General features: G+C 43.2%; 1 protein-coding gene across 2 annotated transcripts in view; it reads left to right on the top strand.

Moving 5' to 3' along the window:
- APOO (apolipoprotein O) overlaps nucleotides 1-6,754 on the top strand; it is a 68,313-nt gene extending 61,559 nt beyond the window's left edge. For both annotated transcript variants that reach the window (XM_056558592.1, XM_056558591.1), the window contains 2 exons: nucleotides 1,177-1,241; nucleotides 6,556-6,754. In XM_056558592.1, the coding sequence (XP_056414567.1) occupies nucleotides 1,177-1,239 (63 nt within the window). In that variant the 3' untranslated portion in view covers nucleotides 1,240-1,241; nucleotides 6,556-6,754. The remainder of the gene's footprint in view (nucleotides 1-1,176; nucleotides 1,242-6,555) is intronic.
- The last annotated feature ends 6,932 nt before the right edge of the window (nucleotides 6,755-13,686 follow it).

Below are 13,686 nucleotides of genomic sequence, written 5' to 3'. Positions count from 1 at the left end.
CCTTGCCTCCTGGTGTCCGAGCGCCGAATAACTGCTCAGTGCCTGAGCAGTTATTCGGCATGAGCAGTCAAGCGGCAGGCATGAGCAGTCAAGCGGCAGAATCAGCAATCACTGGTTTCCTATGAGAAACCAGTGATAAATGTAAAAGATCAGTGTGTGCAGTGTTATAGGTCCCTATGGGAGCTATAACATTGCAAAAAAAAAGTGAATAAAGATCATTTAACACCTCCCCTATTAAAAGTTTGAATCACCCCCTTTCCCCATAACAAAAACAAAAAAAAACTGTGTAAATAAAAATAAACATATGTGGTATCGCCGCGTGCGGAAATGTCCGAATTATAAAAAAAAAAATATATATATATATATAAATATAAATATATATAATAATTAATTAAACCGCAAGGTCAATGGCGTACGCGCAAAAAAATTACAAAGTCCAAAATAGTGTCTTTTTGGTCACTTTTTATATCATGAAAAAATTAATAAAAAGTGATCAACAAGTCAGATCAATACAAAAATGTTACATCTACAAACTTCAGGTCACGGCTCAAAAAATAAGCCCTCATACCGACCCATACACGGTAAAATAAAAAAGTTATAGGGGTCAGAAGATGACAATTTTAAACGTATACATTTTCCTGCATGTAGTTATGATTTTTTTCAGAAGTACAACAAAATCAAAGCGATATAAGTAGGATATCATTTTAATTGTATGGACCTACAGAATAAAGGGAATGTGTCATTTTTACCGAAAAATGTACTGCGTAGAAACGGAAGCCCCCAAAAGTTACAAAACTGCGTTTTTAGTTTTTTTCAATTTTGTTTCACAATGATTTTTTTTCCCGTTTCGCCGTAGACTTTTGGGTAAAATGACTGACGTCATTACAAAGTAGAATTGGTGGTGCAAAAAATAAGCCATCATATGGATTTTTAGGTGCAAAATTGAAAGGGTTATGATTTTTTTAAAGGTAAGGAGGAAAAAAACGAAAGTGCAAAAACGGAAAAACCCCTGGTCCTTAAGGGGTTAAATATTGGACTTATTTTGTCATTTTTATTTCAGCTTCAGTTTATTTTGCATAACAGAAATGTCACATTGAGAGAATAACATAACAGTCACAAATGAGCCTTAATGTTTTGTAAAAGAGAAAATATAGTCCTTTTTTTTTTCTTTTAAAGCCTGTGAATTCAGACCAAGGATTACGCAATGAATCATCAGCTGCCTCGGAAAGCTCCAAGTAAAGGTGAGTTATTTGTATGCTGATTTGTTTTACATTTTGACTGATATGTATGCCCAGAAGGGCCAGGAATGCCAAGAAAAACAAAACAAGCGTTTAACCAGCAGAACAAGCATAACCAGCAGAACATGCCTGCGCTAGGACCGATCGTAAATGCGCCATCGCATAGACAGCAATGCATTTCCTTGCAAAATTCGCAAAAGCATTGAACATGCAGGAATCAGAATTTCTGTAGCAGATGTTGCTGCTGCAGAAATTCTGCTGTGTGAACAGAGCAGCAGAATACTATTGAAATCAATGGGACTCTGCTGCTGTGGAATATTCATGCGTAATTCCACACAGACATTCTGCTGTGTGAACCCGGCCTAATTGTCCTCTTAGCCAGTGCGGAGGAGTTTTCTCCTGACTTGACATACAGCTATTGTTTGTGTCTGGCGAGGGCTCTTCAAGGGGCTGCGCACCAGACTGTACTTTTTATTTAACCCCTTAACGACCAAGGACGTATATTTACGTCCTTGGCCGGTTCCCACGATATAACGCGGGGTCACGCGGTGACCCCGCGTCATATCGGGTCGGTCCCGGCATGTATCTGATGCTGGGACCCGTGGCTAATAGCGCGCGGCAGCGATCGCGGTGCCGCGCGCTATTAACCATTTAGAAGCGGCGTTCAAAGTTGAACGCCGCGTCTAAACCGAAAGTAAAATCTGCCCGGCTGCTCAGCGGGGCTGATCGGGACCACCGCAGTGAAAATGCGGTGTCCCGATCAGCTGGGACACGAGCGGAGGTCCTCGTGTCCCCTCGGCGATTGATTGCTCCAAGCCTGAGATGCAGGCTTGAGCAATCGACCGCCGATAACGCTGACCATTGCAAAGCTATTGCTTTGCAGTGAACAGTGCTGGCAATCAGTGTGTGCAGTGTTATAGGTCCCTATGAGAGCTATAACACTGCAAAAAAACTGTGTAAAAAAAAAAGTTAATAAATGTGATTTAACCCTTTCCTTAATAAAAGTTCAAATCACCTCCCTTTTCCCATAAAAAAAAAAAACACCATGTAAATAAAAATAAACGTATGTGGTATCGCCGCGTGCGTAAATGTCCGAACTATAAAAATATATAATTAATGAAACCGCACGGTCAATGGTGTACGTGCAAAAAAAGTCCAAAATAACTTTTTTTGGTCGCTTTTTATATCATGAAAAATGAATAAAAAGCGATCAAAAAGTCCGATCAATACAAAAATGGTACCGCTAAAAATTACAGATCACGGCGCAAAAAATTAGCCCTCATACCGCCCGATATGCAGAAAAATAAAAGTTATAGGGGTCAGAAGATGACAATTTTAAACCTATAAATTTTCCTGCATGTAGTTATGATTTTTTACAGAAGTACAACAAAATCAAACCTATATAAGTAGGGTATCATTTTAACTGTATGGACCTACAGAATAAATATCAAGTGTCATTTTTACCGAAAAATGTACTGCGTAGAAACGGAAGCCCCCTAAAGTTACAAAATGGCGTTTTTTCTTCAATTTCATCGCACAATTATTTTTTTTTCCGTAGATTTTTGGGTAAAATGACCGATGTCACTGCAAAGTAGAATTGGTGGCGCAAAAAATAAGCCATCATATGGATTTTTAGGTGTAAAATTGAAAGGGTTATGATTTTTAAAAGGTGAGGAGGAAAAAACGAAAGTGCAAAAAACGGAAAAACCCGTGGTCCTTAAGGGGTTAAAGTAAGATTTGTATTTGCAGGTGGTGCCAGCAGTCCTGATATTTTTTTATGTTGGCACAGTCGATAAAGATCAATGATAAACTATAGTCTTATTAATGATCTTTTTGTGTGTTTACTCAGGAAAGTTATCCTAATGATGGCTTGGAAACAAATGATAGTACTAGGATTGGGTGAACAGCATAATATTTGACATAACCGCATAAACAATATATCCCTGTTCTACTGCTTGCAGGGCAGTATTTCATGTTTTCTTAATTTCCCTATCTGCAGGCTTTAGGAAAAAAAATTTTCCTCTTGAGGATGTTTTACTATCTGTTCCTATTTGCTCTTTTAAATCAAGTGCCTTCAAAACGGGAGATGAAATTACACAACTCTACCTCTGTTTGCTTTTCTATTGCAGTAGTGATTTACTGGGGAGATGCAAAACATAATTGTTTAAAGGAAGAGTGGTGCTGTCACCCAAAGCAACCTATTAGATCACTTTCATTTTTCAGAGGCCTTTTTAATAATAAAAGAAGCAATCTGGTTGCTATAGGCAACAGCACCACTCTTCCGCTACATAGGTTTTCATAAATCTCCCCCAATGTATTTTCGCTGCCATATGTATTTATATAGTTGCTACCCAACCTGCCTTTGTGTACTGATCATTCTAATTGTTTTACAATCCCCAAGCTGTCAAATCATATAAAGCATTCTTTTAAGTACCTATTGATCTGTCCTCTTTTGTGCAGCCAGAAAAGATTGCACATAAACTACACGTTGTTTTGTTGGTGTATTATTTAAAGTGCTTCTGTGACCTCTTTTTTTCTTATGTGGAAAAAAAACATAAGTCCTCTAGACAGCACTGTGGGTTACATATTAAACTGCTGTATAAGAGAGACTAGAAAACTTTCCTGCCAATGACAACTATGTCAGTTCCAGGCTCTGCTGCAACTTTTTACCAATCACATGGCTGATTGTTATGTTGTTTACATAGATGCTACATTTAGAGTAGAACTCCTCTCTGCCAGCTTTGTGTAGTTGCTCTATATTTATTAATGCACTTAAAGGGGTACTCCGGTGGAAATTATAAATTTTTTTTTAAACAGATTTGTAAATTACTTCTATTAAAAATTCTCAATCCTTCCTGTACTTATTAGCGGCTGTATACTACAGAGGAAATTCTTTTCTTTTTATATTTATTTTCTGCCACAACCACAGTGCCGCTCTGCTGCCCCGTTCTCCCGTCCTCCGGTCCGCATCATAGTGTTCCATGGAGGAGCATGTGACACACACGTCACTCCGCCTCCTCCCCTGCGCCCGGTGTAATGCTACGCAGGAAGCAGAGTGACGTATATGTCACATGCTCCTCCATAGGACGACACGAAGCGGACCGGAGGATGGGAGAATGGGGCAGCAGAGCGGCAGCACCAGCCCCTGCTGCTGTCTAAAGGGGGGGGCCCTGCTGCTGTCTAAAGGGGGGGCCCTGCTGCTGTCTAAACGGGGGGGGGGGGCTGCTGCTGTCTAAAGGGGGCCCTGCTGCTGTCTAAGGGGGGGGGGGGGGTTCCTGCTGCTGTCTAAAGGGGGGGGGTTCCTGCTGCTGTCTAAAGGGGGGGCCCTGCTGCTGTCTAAAGGGGGGGGCCCTGCTGCTGTCTAAAGGGGGGGCCCTCCTGCTGTCTAAAGGGGGGGCCCTGCTGCTGTCTAAAGGGGGGGCCCTGCTGCTGTCTAAAGGGGGGGCCCTGCTGCTGTCTAAAGGGGGGGCCCTGCTGCTGTCTAAAGGGGGGGCCCTGCTGCTGTCTAAAGGGGGGGCCCTGCTGCTGTCCAAAGAGGGGGGGCCTGCTGCTGTTTAAATGGGGGAGGGCCCTGCTGCTGTCTAAATGGGGGAGGGCCCTGCTGCTGTCTAAATGGGGGAGGGCCCTGCTGCTGTCTAAAAGGGGGAGGGCCCTGCTGCTGTCTAAAGGGGGGGCCTTCTGTCTAAAGGGGGGGGGCTGCTGCTGTTTAAATGGGGGCCCACTGCCTAAAGGGGGGCTGTGGTCTACAGGGGGGCTGCTGTCTACAGTGGGGCTAATGTCTGCAAGGGGATACTACCTAATATTAAAGGCAATCTTACAGCAGAGTAACCTGCACTAACTTGAATTTATAGGTAGATAGTGCAGGTGACCCTGTTTCTACCGCTGCTCATCATGTGGTCATCAGTCTCGCCGCCAATGCACATTCCCTGTTCTGTCCAATGGAGAAGAGAGAAATCTTGGCTCATACTACAGCAGCCGCCTCCATTGTACACAACAAGGACCCACATATCATACGGTAAACAGCACCAGAGACCGGGTCACCCTGGTGTCAGATTCCCTTTAAAATAAAAGTACTCGTACTTGGTATCGGCGAGTACTAGAATTAAAGTATCGGTACTCGTACTCGGTCTTAAAAAAATGGTATCGGGACATCCCTACTACTAATCCCAAACTCAAACCACAACCCTAAACCTGTAAACCCTACCTTTAAATAAACCCCTACCCGACCCTTAAAGTGTAACTCTGAACCTAATTGCGTCTAACCCGATGTGAGTAAGAGCAGCACTGTCAGGAGAAGCATGATTAGCAGAATGGCCATGGGTTGCTTCTGCCTGCAATCAGTTTTTGCCAAACACCATGGAGATTGGCATGTGTGCTCATGGCTGCGCAGTATATTCAACAGCTGATTTTGCGGCGCAGTATCTTCCACAACTGACTGGAAGTGACACGAGACCAATTTTCTGGCTGATTATGTGACAGATCACTGGGACCCAGGTAACTAGTCCTTGGGGGAAAACTGCCTGACCAGCTTGAGTGATACGCCTCTCTCTGTACACTGCTTCGGGAGGAATGCATCACCTTAGAGCCTATATAAAGTAAATGTCACACATTTTTTTTTTTTTTTTTGGGGGGGGGGGGTTAAACAGATCCAAGTTTCTATGATAAGTTCTGAATGCCTGCAGTCACTACTAGAGAAAGTTAAGGTTAGTGCATGTTATACATTGAACTAAATGTTGTCTATTGGCTGCTGCAGACATTAGAAATATATTTTAATTTTGTCAGTGCATGGGATTCATGTATGACCATAACAATCACTGACCACTAAAATGATGTAACATTTACCACTACAGAATCTTGTATCTAAAAATGGCATGATGCTTAAAGTGAAAATTTAGTCATATTTCCTTTTTAAAGGGGTACTCCGGCGCGAAGACATCTTATGCCCTATCCACCCCCCCCCCTTAGGCTTGCACTGAGGGGGCGAAGCGTGACATCACACGGGGGCGGAGCCGTGATGTCACAATACTCCGGCCCCGTCATCGGCAGTCATCAGACCCAGAGCGAACATGCTTAGGGGTCTGGTGGTAACGGGGTGCTGCGTGAAAGATCACGGGGTTCCCAGCGGCAGGACCCCCGCGATCAGGCATCTTATCCCCTATCCTTTCGATAGGGGATAAGATGTTTTAGCGCCGGAGTACCCCTTTAATGCAAAAAAAAAAAAAAAGTTTTTCAACAAGAGAATGTAGAATGAAAATTAAGTATATTTTCCTCTTAATTTGTATATGATTTGTTCTATATCTTATTTTTTCCTTTTTAGATTTTCCAAATGATTTGAAGTTTTATTGCGGAACAACTATTATTTCAACTCAGGAAATCCACAACTGCAGGCTGAAGCTTCTGAGGATCTGTGTAAATTAAGACAGCCATGGTCTTAAAGGCATGCCTATCCAAAGTCCAGATCTGTTATTTATGTACAAAATGTACACCAGATAATAAACTTGTTTGATTTGCAAATAGTTTGGCTTTTGAATAATATGATGTTGGTCATCAATCAAATACACAGGTTTTTTTTTAGTATATAGTGTTCCAAGTACAGATTCAGTCATGTGTGGTCAAAAATAGGAAAAAACAGTAGTTCAACTCACCAGTGTATCAGCCTTCAGTAGACGCCAGCACAGCCTTCCTCGTGGGTGCAGACGGACAAAACCCTGGAGCCGTGTCTCCAGGTGTGGTAATCAACAAGAGAAAGGTGATCCAGCTCCCAGTCAGGTAAAATAGTGAAGCTTTATTCAAACATGGATAAAATCCAAGTAGTACAAAAATGAAAAATGGTAAAAACACAAAGGAAAACGCACCAACGCGTTTTGACCTGCTAGCAAGTCTTAATCATGGTAACAACTGATAGTATGTTGCAGTCTTATATACCTGTATACAACCTGAACGGATCACGTGATCCCAGTGAACTGGAGGAGGAGGCTGGTGACGACACATTAAAGGGGTACTCCGGTGAAAACCTTTTTTCTTTTAAATCAACTGGTGGCAGAAAGTTAAACATATTTGTAAATTACTTCTATTAAAAAATCTTAATCCTTCCAGTACTTATTAGCTGCTGAATGCTACAGAAGAAATTCCTTTCTTTTTGGAACACTTATGACATCACGAGCACAGTGCTCTCTGCTGACATCTCTGTCCATTTTAGCAACCGTGCATAGCAGATGTATGCTAAGGGCAGCATGGTGGCTCAGTGGTTAGCACTGCTGCCTTGCAGTGCTGGGGACTGCAAATCCCACTAAGGACAACAATAAATAAATAAAGCGTTATTATTATTATAATAACGTCAGCAGAGAGAACTGTGCTTGTGATGTCATCAGAGAGCATTCCAAAAAGAAAAGAATTTCCTCTGTAGTATTCAGCAGCTAATAAGTACAGGAAGGACTAAGATTTTTTAATAGAAGTAATTTACAAATATGTTTAACTTTCTGCCACCATTGTATTTAAAAGAAAAAAGGTTTTCACCGGAGTTCCCCTTTAAAGACACAGGTAAGTCTTTACACATAAGATAGCAATGCAGTGTAATAGAATTTCGCAGAACATAGAACACTAACACTATATCAGATACAGCATTGCAAAAATAATTATAAGAAAGAAAAAAAAAATATTGCTAGTCGGAAAAACAAATTTAATAAATATAGGTCAAATCGTTCCTGTAATTTAAGCCTGACGGAAAGCGTGTGTCCATGGATAAAATCCAGAACGCTTCCCATCTGAATACTGCCTTATTCCAGTTTCCTCCTCTCTTCGGGGGATGAACCCTCTCTATTCCGCTTACTTTAATATTAGGGATTATACCGGAATGTTTGTCTACAATATCTTTTGTTATGCCGGACATATTTCTGCTGATAGTGTTGGTATTTATATTTACGCCTGGAATATGAAAATGTTCCTGAATTCTAGTTTTCAGTTTTCTACTGTTACACCCAATGTATTGGACTTTACAATCTTCACATGTCATACAATAAACTACATGATGGGTCTGGCAGTTGATGTAACTGAGATACAGGTATATAAGACTGCAACATACTATCAGTTGCTACCATGATTAAGACTTGCTAGCAGGTCGTAACGCGTTGGTGCGTTTTCCTTTGTGTTTTTACCATTTTTCATATTTGTACTACTTGGATTTTAACCATGTTTGAATAGAGCTTCACTATTTTACCTGACTGGGAGCTGGATCACCTTTCTCTTACAGATTCATACAGAGTCATACCTGGTTGAGTGGTGGAGTCAAGCAGAGCCGGACCAGTATTGAATTAAAATTCAGCCCTGACATTTTAAATTACGCAGGTCCACCTAAATGAGCACTGTCAGATTCCAAAACTTTTTATATGTTGTACATCTTGGCAAAACATTAACCTTTGTAATATACTTCATAAGAAAATGTTATTTCCTTTTAATAGAAATCATGGCTTATAAAATCATTCACAGAGACGGCTTATGTGATAATAGCTACAGCCAAGCTGATTATAAAATGTACCTAGGGATGTGGACTTGCCACCTAATAAATCACAGAACTGGACAATTGTTACCCTTAGGGAAGATAAAATACAATAATTTATTAAATATCAATATTAAAAGATATCAGACACTAAGCAAAATAAACCAAACCAGTAGGATGAGATCTGGATAGGGTAGCAGTAGGGTTGGGTCTCTATCAGGTTCACAGATGGACTGATGGAAAAGGGAAATGCCCACCCTAAACACTACAGGCCCCCCTTGATGCTGTTCCTGCCCTTTGAGGCACACATCTCCTTAATAGGATAGCCTCAACCACAGTGACGTTCCCTCCCTGTTGATAATGTGCTCAGGATAAATTAAAAAATGTCAGCCACTGCAATTAATAAAGATTTTTTATGAATTGTTTTTACCTATACTAGAATCCCCAAATGTCCTTCCTTTCCTTATGCTGGCACAGGCCCTACAGGGACCACATGAAAAGGAATCGGTAAGAGATGTACTATGTAACCAAGTTTGACATGGAGGTCATGGTGCCAGGTGGCTGTGTACCAAGGCATCACCCAAGCTGCGTCCCCTGCTAAACATGATTGCCGGGTATAAACCCACAACATCATTTAAGTCTGGATCCAGCCGTAGAATATTCTAGTGTTTGGAAAAATATCTCTAATTTGGCTGGATGCAGAGTCAAAAGTCCCAATAATTCTTGTAAGGTGCAGAGAGGTGTCCCTTTTTTAGGTACCAGAAGCTGATCTCTTCTCTGTTCCTTAGCAGACTGGTAGGCTGATCTAAGCGCATAATCAGGGTAACCCCTATCTCTAAAACGTGATCGAAGATCCCTAGACTGACTAACAAAATCCGCCATGTCCGAACAGTTCCTCCTGAGACGGAGATACTGCCCCTTAGGGATCCCCCGTGTAAGGGGACCCGGGTGGCAGCTCTCCCATCTCAGGAGGCTGTTCGTCGAAGTCTTTTTGCGGAAGATGCTAGTTTTTATACCCCCATGTCCATCTTTGGAGATGTACACATCCAAGAATGCTAGCCCTTCCAGATTGGTCTCAGAGGTAAAAAAAAAAAAAACAGCCCAATGTTATTATTGTTAAGAAGTTTGAGATCATTATAGAATTCATTCTGAGCACCCGTCCACAGGATAAAGACATCATCTATATACCTTGACCACATAATGGCGTGTTCCGAGAGGAGTTCCCTCTCTGTAAAGGCGGTGGTAGCCTCCCACCAGCCCAGGAACAAGTTGGCATAGCTGGGGGCACACAGGCTCCCCATAGCGGTAACCCTGAGCTGGTGGAAGAGCCGCTTATTAAACAGAAAATAATTATGGGTCAAGGTATATTTTAGAAGTTGAACAAACTGTTTGTGGGACTGTAAGTGTAGGCCCCTCGAGGACAAATAGTAGGCAACGGGGTTTATCCCCGCTATGTGCGGGGTAGATGATTATAAAGCCTCAACATCTATAGAGGCAAGCAGCGTATCTTCCTCCAAGGTAATACCCTCAAGTTTCTGTAGAAGGTCTACAGTATCCCTGGTAAAGGATGGTAGAGCAGAGACAAAATTTGTCAAGATCTTGTCAATATAGATGCCTATGTGCTGGTCAAGTCTCCCGATCCCGACTACGATCGGGCATCCCTTAAGTGGGTTTATCTCTCTCTGTGGGGTCAGTGGGAAGTACTTCATAAGTATCTCGATCATTAAGTAGATGGTTGTACATCAGGACGTAATAGTCCCTATTGAGGAGGACGATATTCCCGCCCTTATCCGAGGGCTTGATCACGAGGTCCCCATTCATCCAGTTCTTTTATCGCTCTCCTCTCCAACCTAGTAAGGTTGGAACGATATTCCCTTGTGAGTATTGAAATAAGTTTAAGGTCCCTTGCGACCAAGTCCTCAAAAACCTCAATACACAATATATCTCCAACAGGTGGAAGTGCTGTACTCTGCAGTTTGCAATCCGTAAAGGGGCCTACCCCTCTAGGTCGTTTGTTTTCACTTAGGTCAGCAAGGTCATGTATCGCTTGTAGTTCAGCAACACGAACACCTTGATTAAGTGCTTCTCTCCTTTCTTTCAGCTTAAAGAACTTATGCCAGCAAAGTTTTCTAGTAAATAAACATAAGTCCTTAATCCATGTAAACGGATCATATTTCATGGTAGGCACAAATGATAGTCCCCTCAACAGGACTTGTCTCTGGGTTTCAGTAAGCTGGTGCAAGGAGAGATTAAATATATGTGTATTATCAATGGTGTTTATTTGAGATATCTCAATGGTTCCTACTACCACAGTTGGTACTGTCCTGCTGCCCCTCCCCTAAAAAAGTTTGTGACGAATAGGGCACATATGAGGTACCCCTGCCACCACATGATTGTTGGTACATGTTAGGTCTGCTGTTTGAGGGAGATCTATTTCGTCTGCCTCTTTATCTATTTGCTCCCCTTGATCGAAACCCTCGTGGATTATCCCAGCCTCTCTCAGACCACGAACTAAACCTCTCCGTATCCAAGGGGTCCGTGTCTGAGGTATCCTGATCTCTCGGGGGCTGGTTCCTGGACAAAACAGAATAGGCCCAGTTTTCTCTATACTCCTGCATATCTCTTACAAATTGACTATGTTTCAGTTCATTTAATAAAAATTGGAAACGTTCAATTGTGTTTTGCAGCAAGATTACTTTAGGGCCAAAATCTGTATCTGTTTTAAATCTGAAACCAGCTCCTTCGGTTCCTTGAGTCTAGACTCTGCAATAGCCAAATTTTGTTTTTCTTCATCTAACAGGATTTTGAGGAATTTGAGTGAACACTCAGTGGCCATCTCCTCCCAATGCTTAAGAACCGAGGTTGTCCGCAGGCGCTGGGCGGGTAATACAGGCACTCTCAGTCCCCTGGGGACGATCTGATGCTTCAAATAGTTTTCAAAGCACTGTACTTTCCAAAATGAGCTCACAAATTGTTTGTGACAACTAGTTAATTCTTTAAATCAGGCATGTCAAACTCAAAGGTTAACATGGGCCAAAAAAACAAGGTTTAAGTTTATGTGGGCCGCATCAAAAAAAAAAAAAAACATGCCCTCCCTGCACAACACCCCATGTCCCCTTTGCACAACAACCCATGCCCACCCTGCACAAGACCCCATGCCCCCTTTGCACAAGACCCCATGCCCACCCTACACAAGATCCTATGCCCCCCTGCACAACACCTCTTGACCCCCTTCACAAGACCCCATGACCCCCTTTCACAAGACCCCATGCCCCTTTTGTACAACACCCCATGCCCCCTTTGCACAAGACCCCATGCCCCCCTTTGCACAAGACCCCATGCCCCCCTGCACAAGACTGTGCAGTACAGTTCCCCCACATTAGGTGCAGTATATTTCCCCCACATTAGGTGCAGTATAGTTCCCCACATTAGGTGCAGTATAGCTCCCCCACATTAGGTGCAGTACAGTACCCCCACATTAGGTGTAGTACAGTACCCCCACATAAGGTGTAGTATAGTTCCCCACATTAGGTGCAGTACGGTTCCCCCACATTAGGTGCAGTACAGTTCCCCCAAATTAGGTGCAGTACATTTCCCCCACATTAGGTTGACAGTATAGTTCCCCCCCCCCCCCATTAGGTTGGCAGTATAGTTTCCCCACATTAGGTTGGCAGTATAGTTCCCCACATTAGGTGCAGTACAGTTCCCCCACATTAGGTTGGCAGTATAGTTCCCCACATTAGGTGCAGTATAGTTCCCCACATTAGGTGCAGTACAGTCCCCCACATTAGGTGCAGTACAGTTCCCCCCACATTAGGTTCAGTACAGTTCCCCCACATTAGGTTCAGTACAGTTCCCCCACATTAGGTTCAGTACAGTTCCCCACATCAGGTGCAGTACAGTTCCCCCACATTAGGTTGGCAGAATAGTTCCCCACATTAGGTGCAGTACAGTTCCCCACATTAGGTTGGCATTATAGTTCCTCCACATTAGGTGCAGTATAGTTCTCCACATTAGGTGCAGTACAGTTTCCCCCACAGACATACAGCCTTCAGCCATATACAGTGTATGGCTGGAGGCTGTATGCCTGTTTACTGCCCCACTTCAGTGTTCCGACCAAAACTCAAAAAAATCTACTGCTATGGCCTAGGTCCCGGGACCAGAGGAGCGGTGGTTGGAACACCGAAGATGACGTGCTGGTAAGTGGTGACTTAACATACCCACGCGTCCTCCTCACTGCTCTTTTCCTATGGGCGCATGCATGGGACATCAGTGACGTCCCTGCGCGCGCTACCTTCCGGCGGCCCCTGCGTTTTTAAAGTTAATGTGGGGCCGCAGAGAGTTAACCGGGGCATCCTTGTGTCCTGAAAAGATTTTTCGGGACACAGGGATGCCCCGAATGTGACGGGGGCCCCCTGCGGGCATGGGGCTCGGAGCAGGCGCTCCAGGAGTGCCAATGATGATCCAACCCTGACCAGAGCAATGAATATCTTTGCCAGGCCGCAAAGATATTCATTGTGGGCAATGCTGATCGCAGGGGGTGGGTTTCAGTTGAGAGAATACTTTGATCGCAGTGAGGGGATGGGTTTCGGTTGAGAGAATACTTTCTCTGAAAAAATATCTTGGGCCTCAGTAAGCCACTCATCAACATTAAGGGTACCAGTTACAAACCCGCCATACCAAAAACATGTCAAATAAGGACTACACTTAGGATAATAAGTTATATGCCAATCTCAATAAAGATCTTTCCCAGCAATATCAAAATTAAAAGAAAAAGGAGAAGTGCCTAAAACTCACTATTTATTGATATACATTAAAAACACACCCAAAAAGGGGGCGTGGCTTGGATGCCGGCGTGAGCAGTCACACGGGCTGAGAGCTCCCGCTACCCTGCCTTTCATTACCCTGCAACCTTTCCAGCCGGTCTTCTTCACTTGCAGTCCCTCCGGAGGT

Source organism: Hyla sarda, chromosome 2, assembly GCF_029499605.1.
Source record: "Hyla sarda isolate aHylSar1 chromosome 2, aHylSar1.hap1, whole genome shotgun sequence".
In the NCBI taxonomy this organism is placed as follows: Eukaryota; Metazoa; Chordata; class Amphibia; order Anura; family Hylidae; genus Hyla; species Hyla sarda.
Note: the sequence above shows the minus strand (reverse complement) of the source record. Positions and strands in the feature narration are given on the sequence as shown.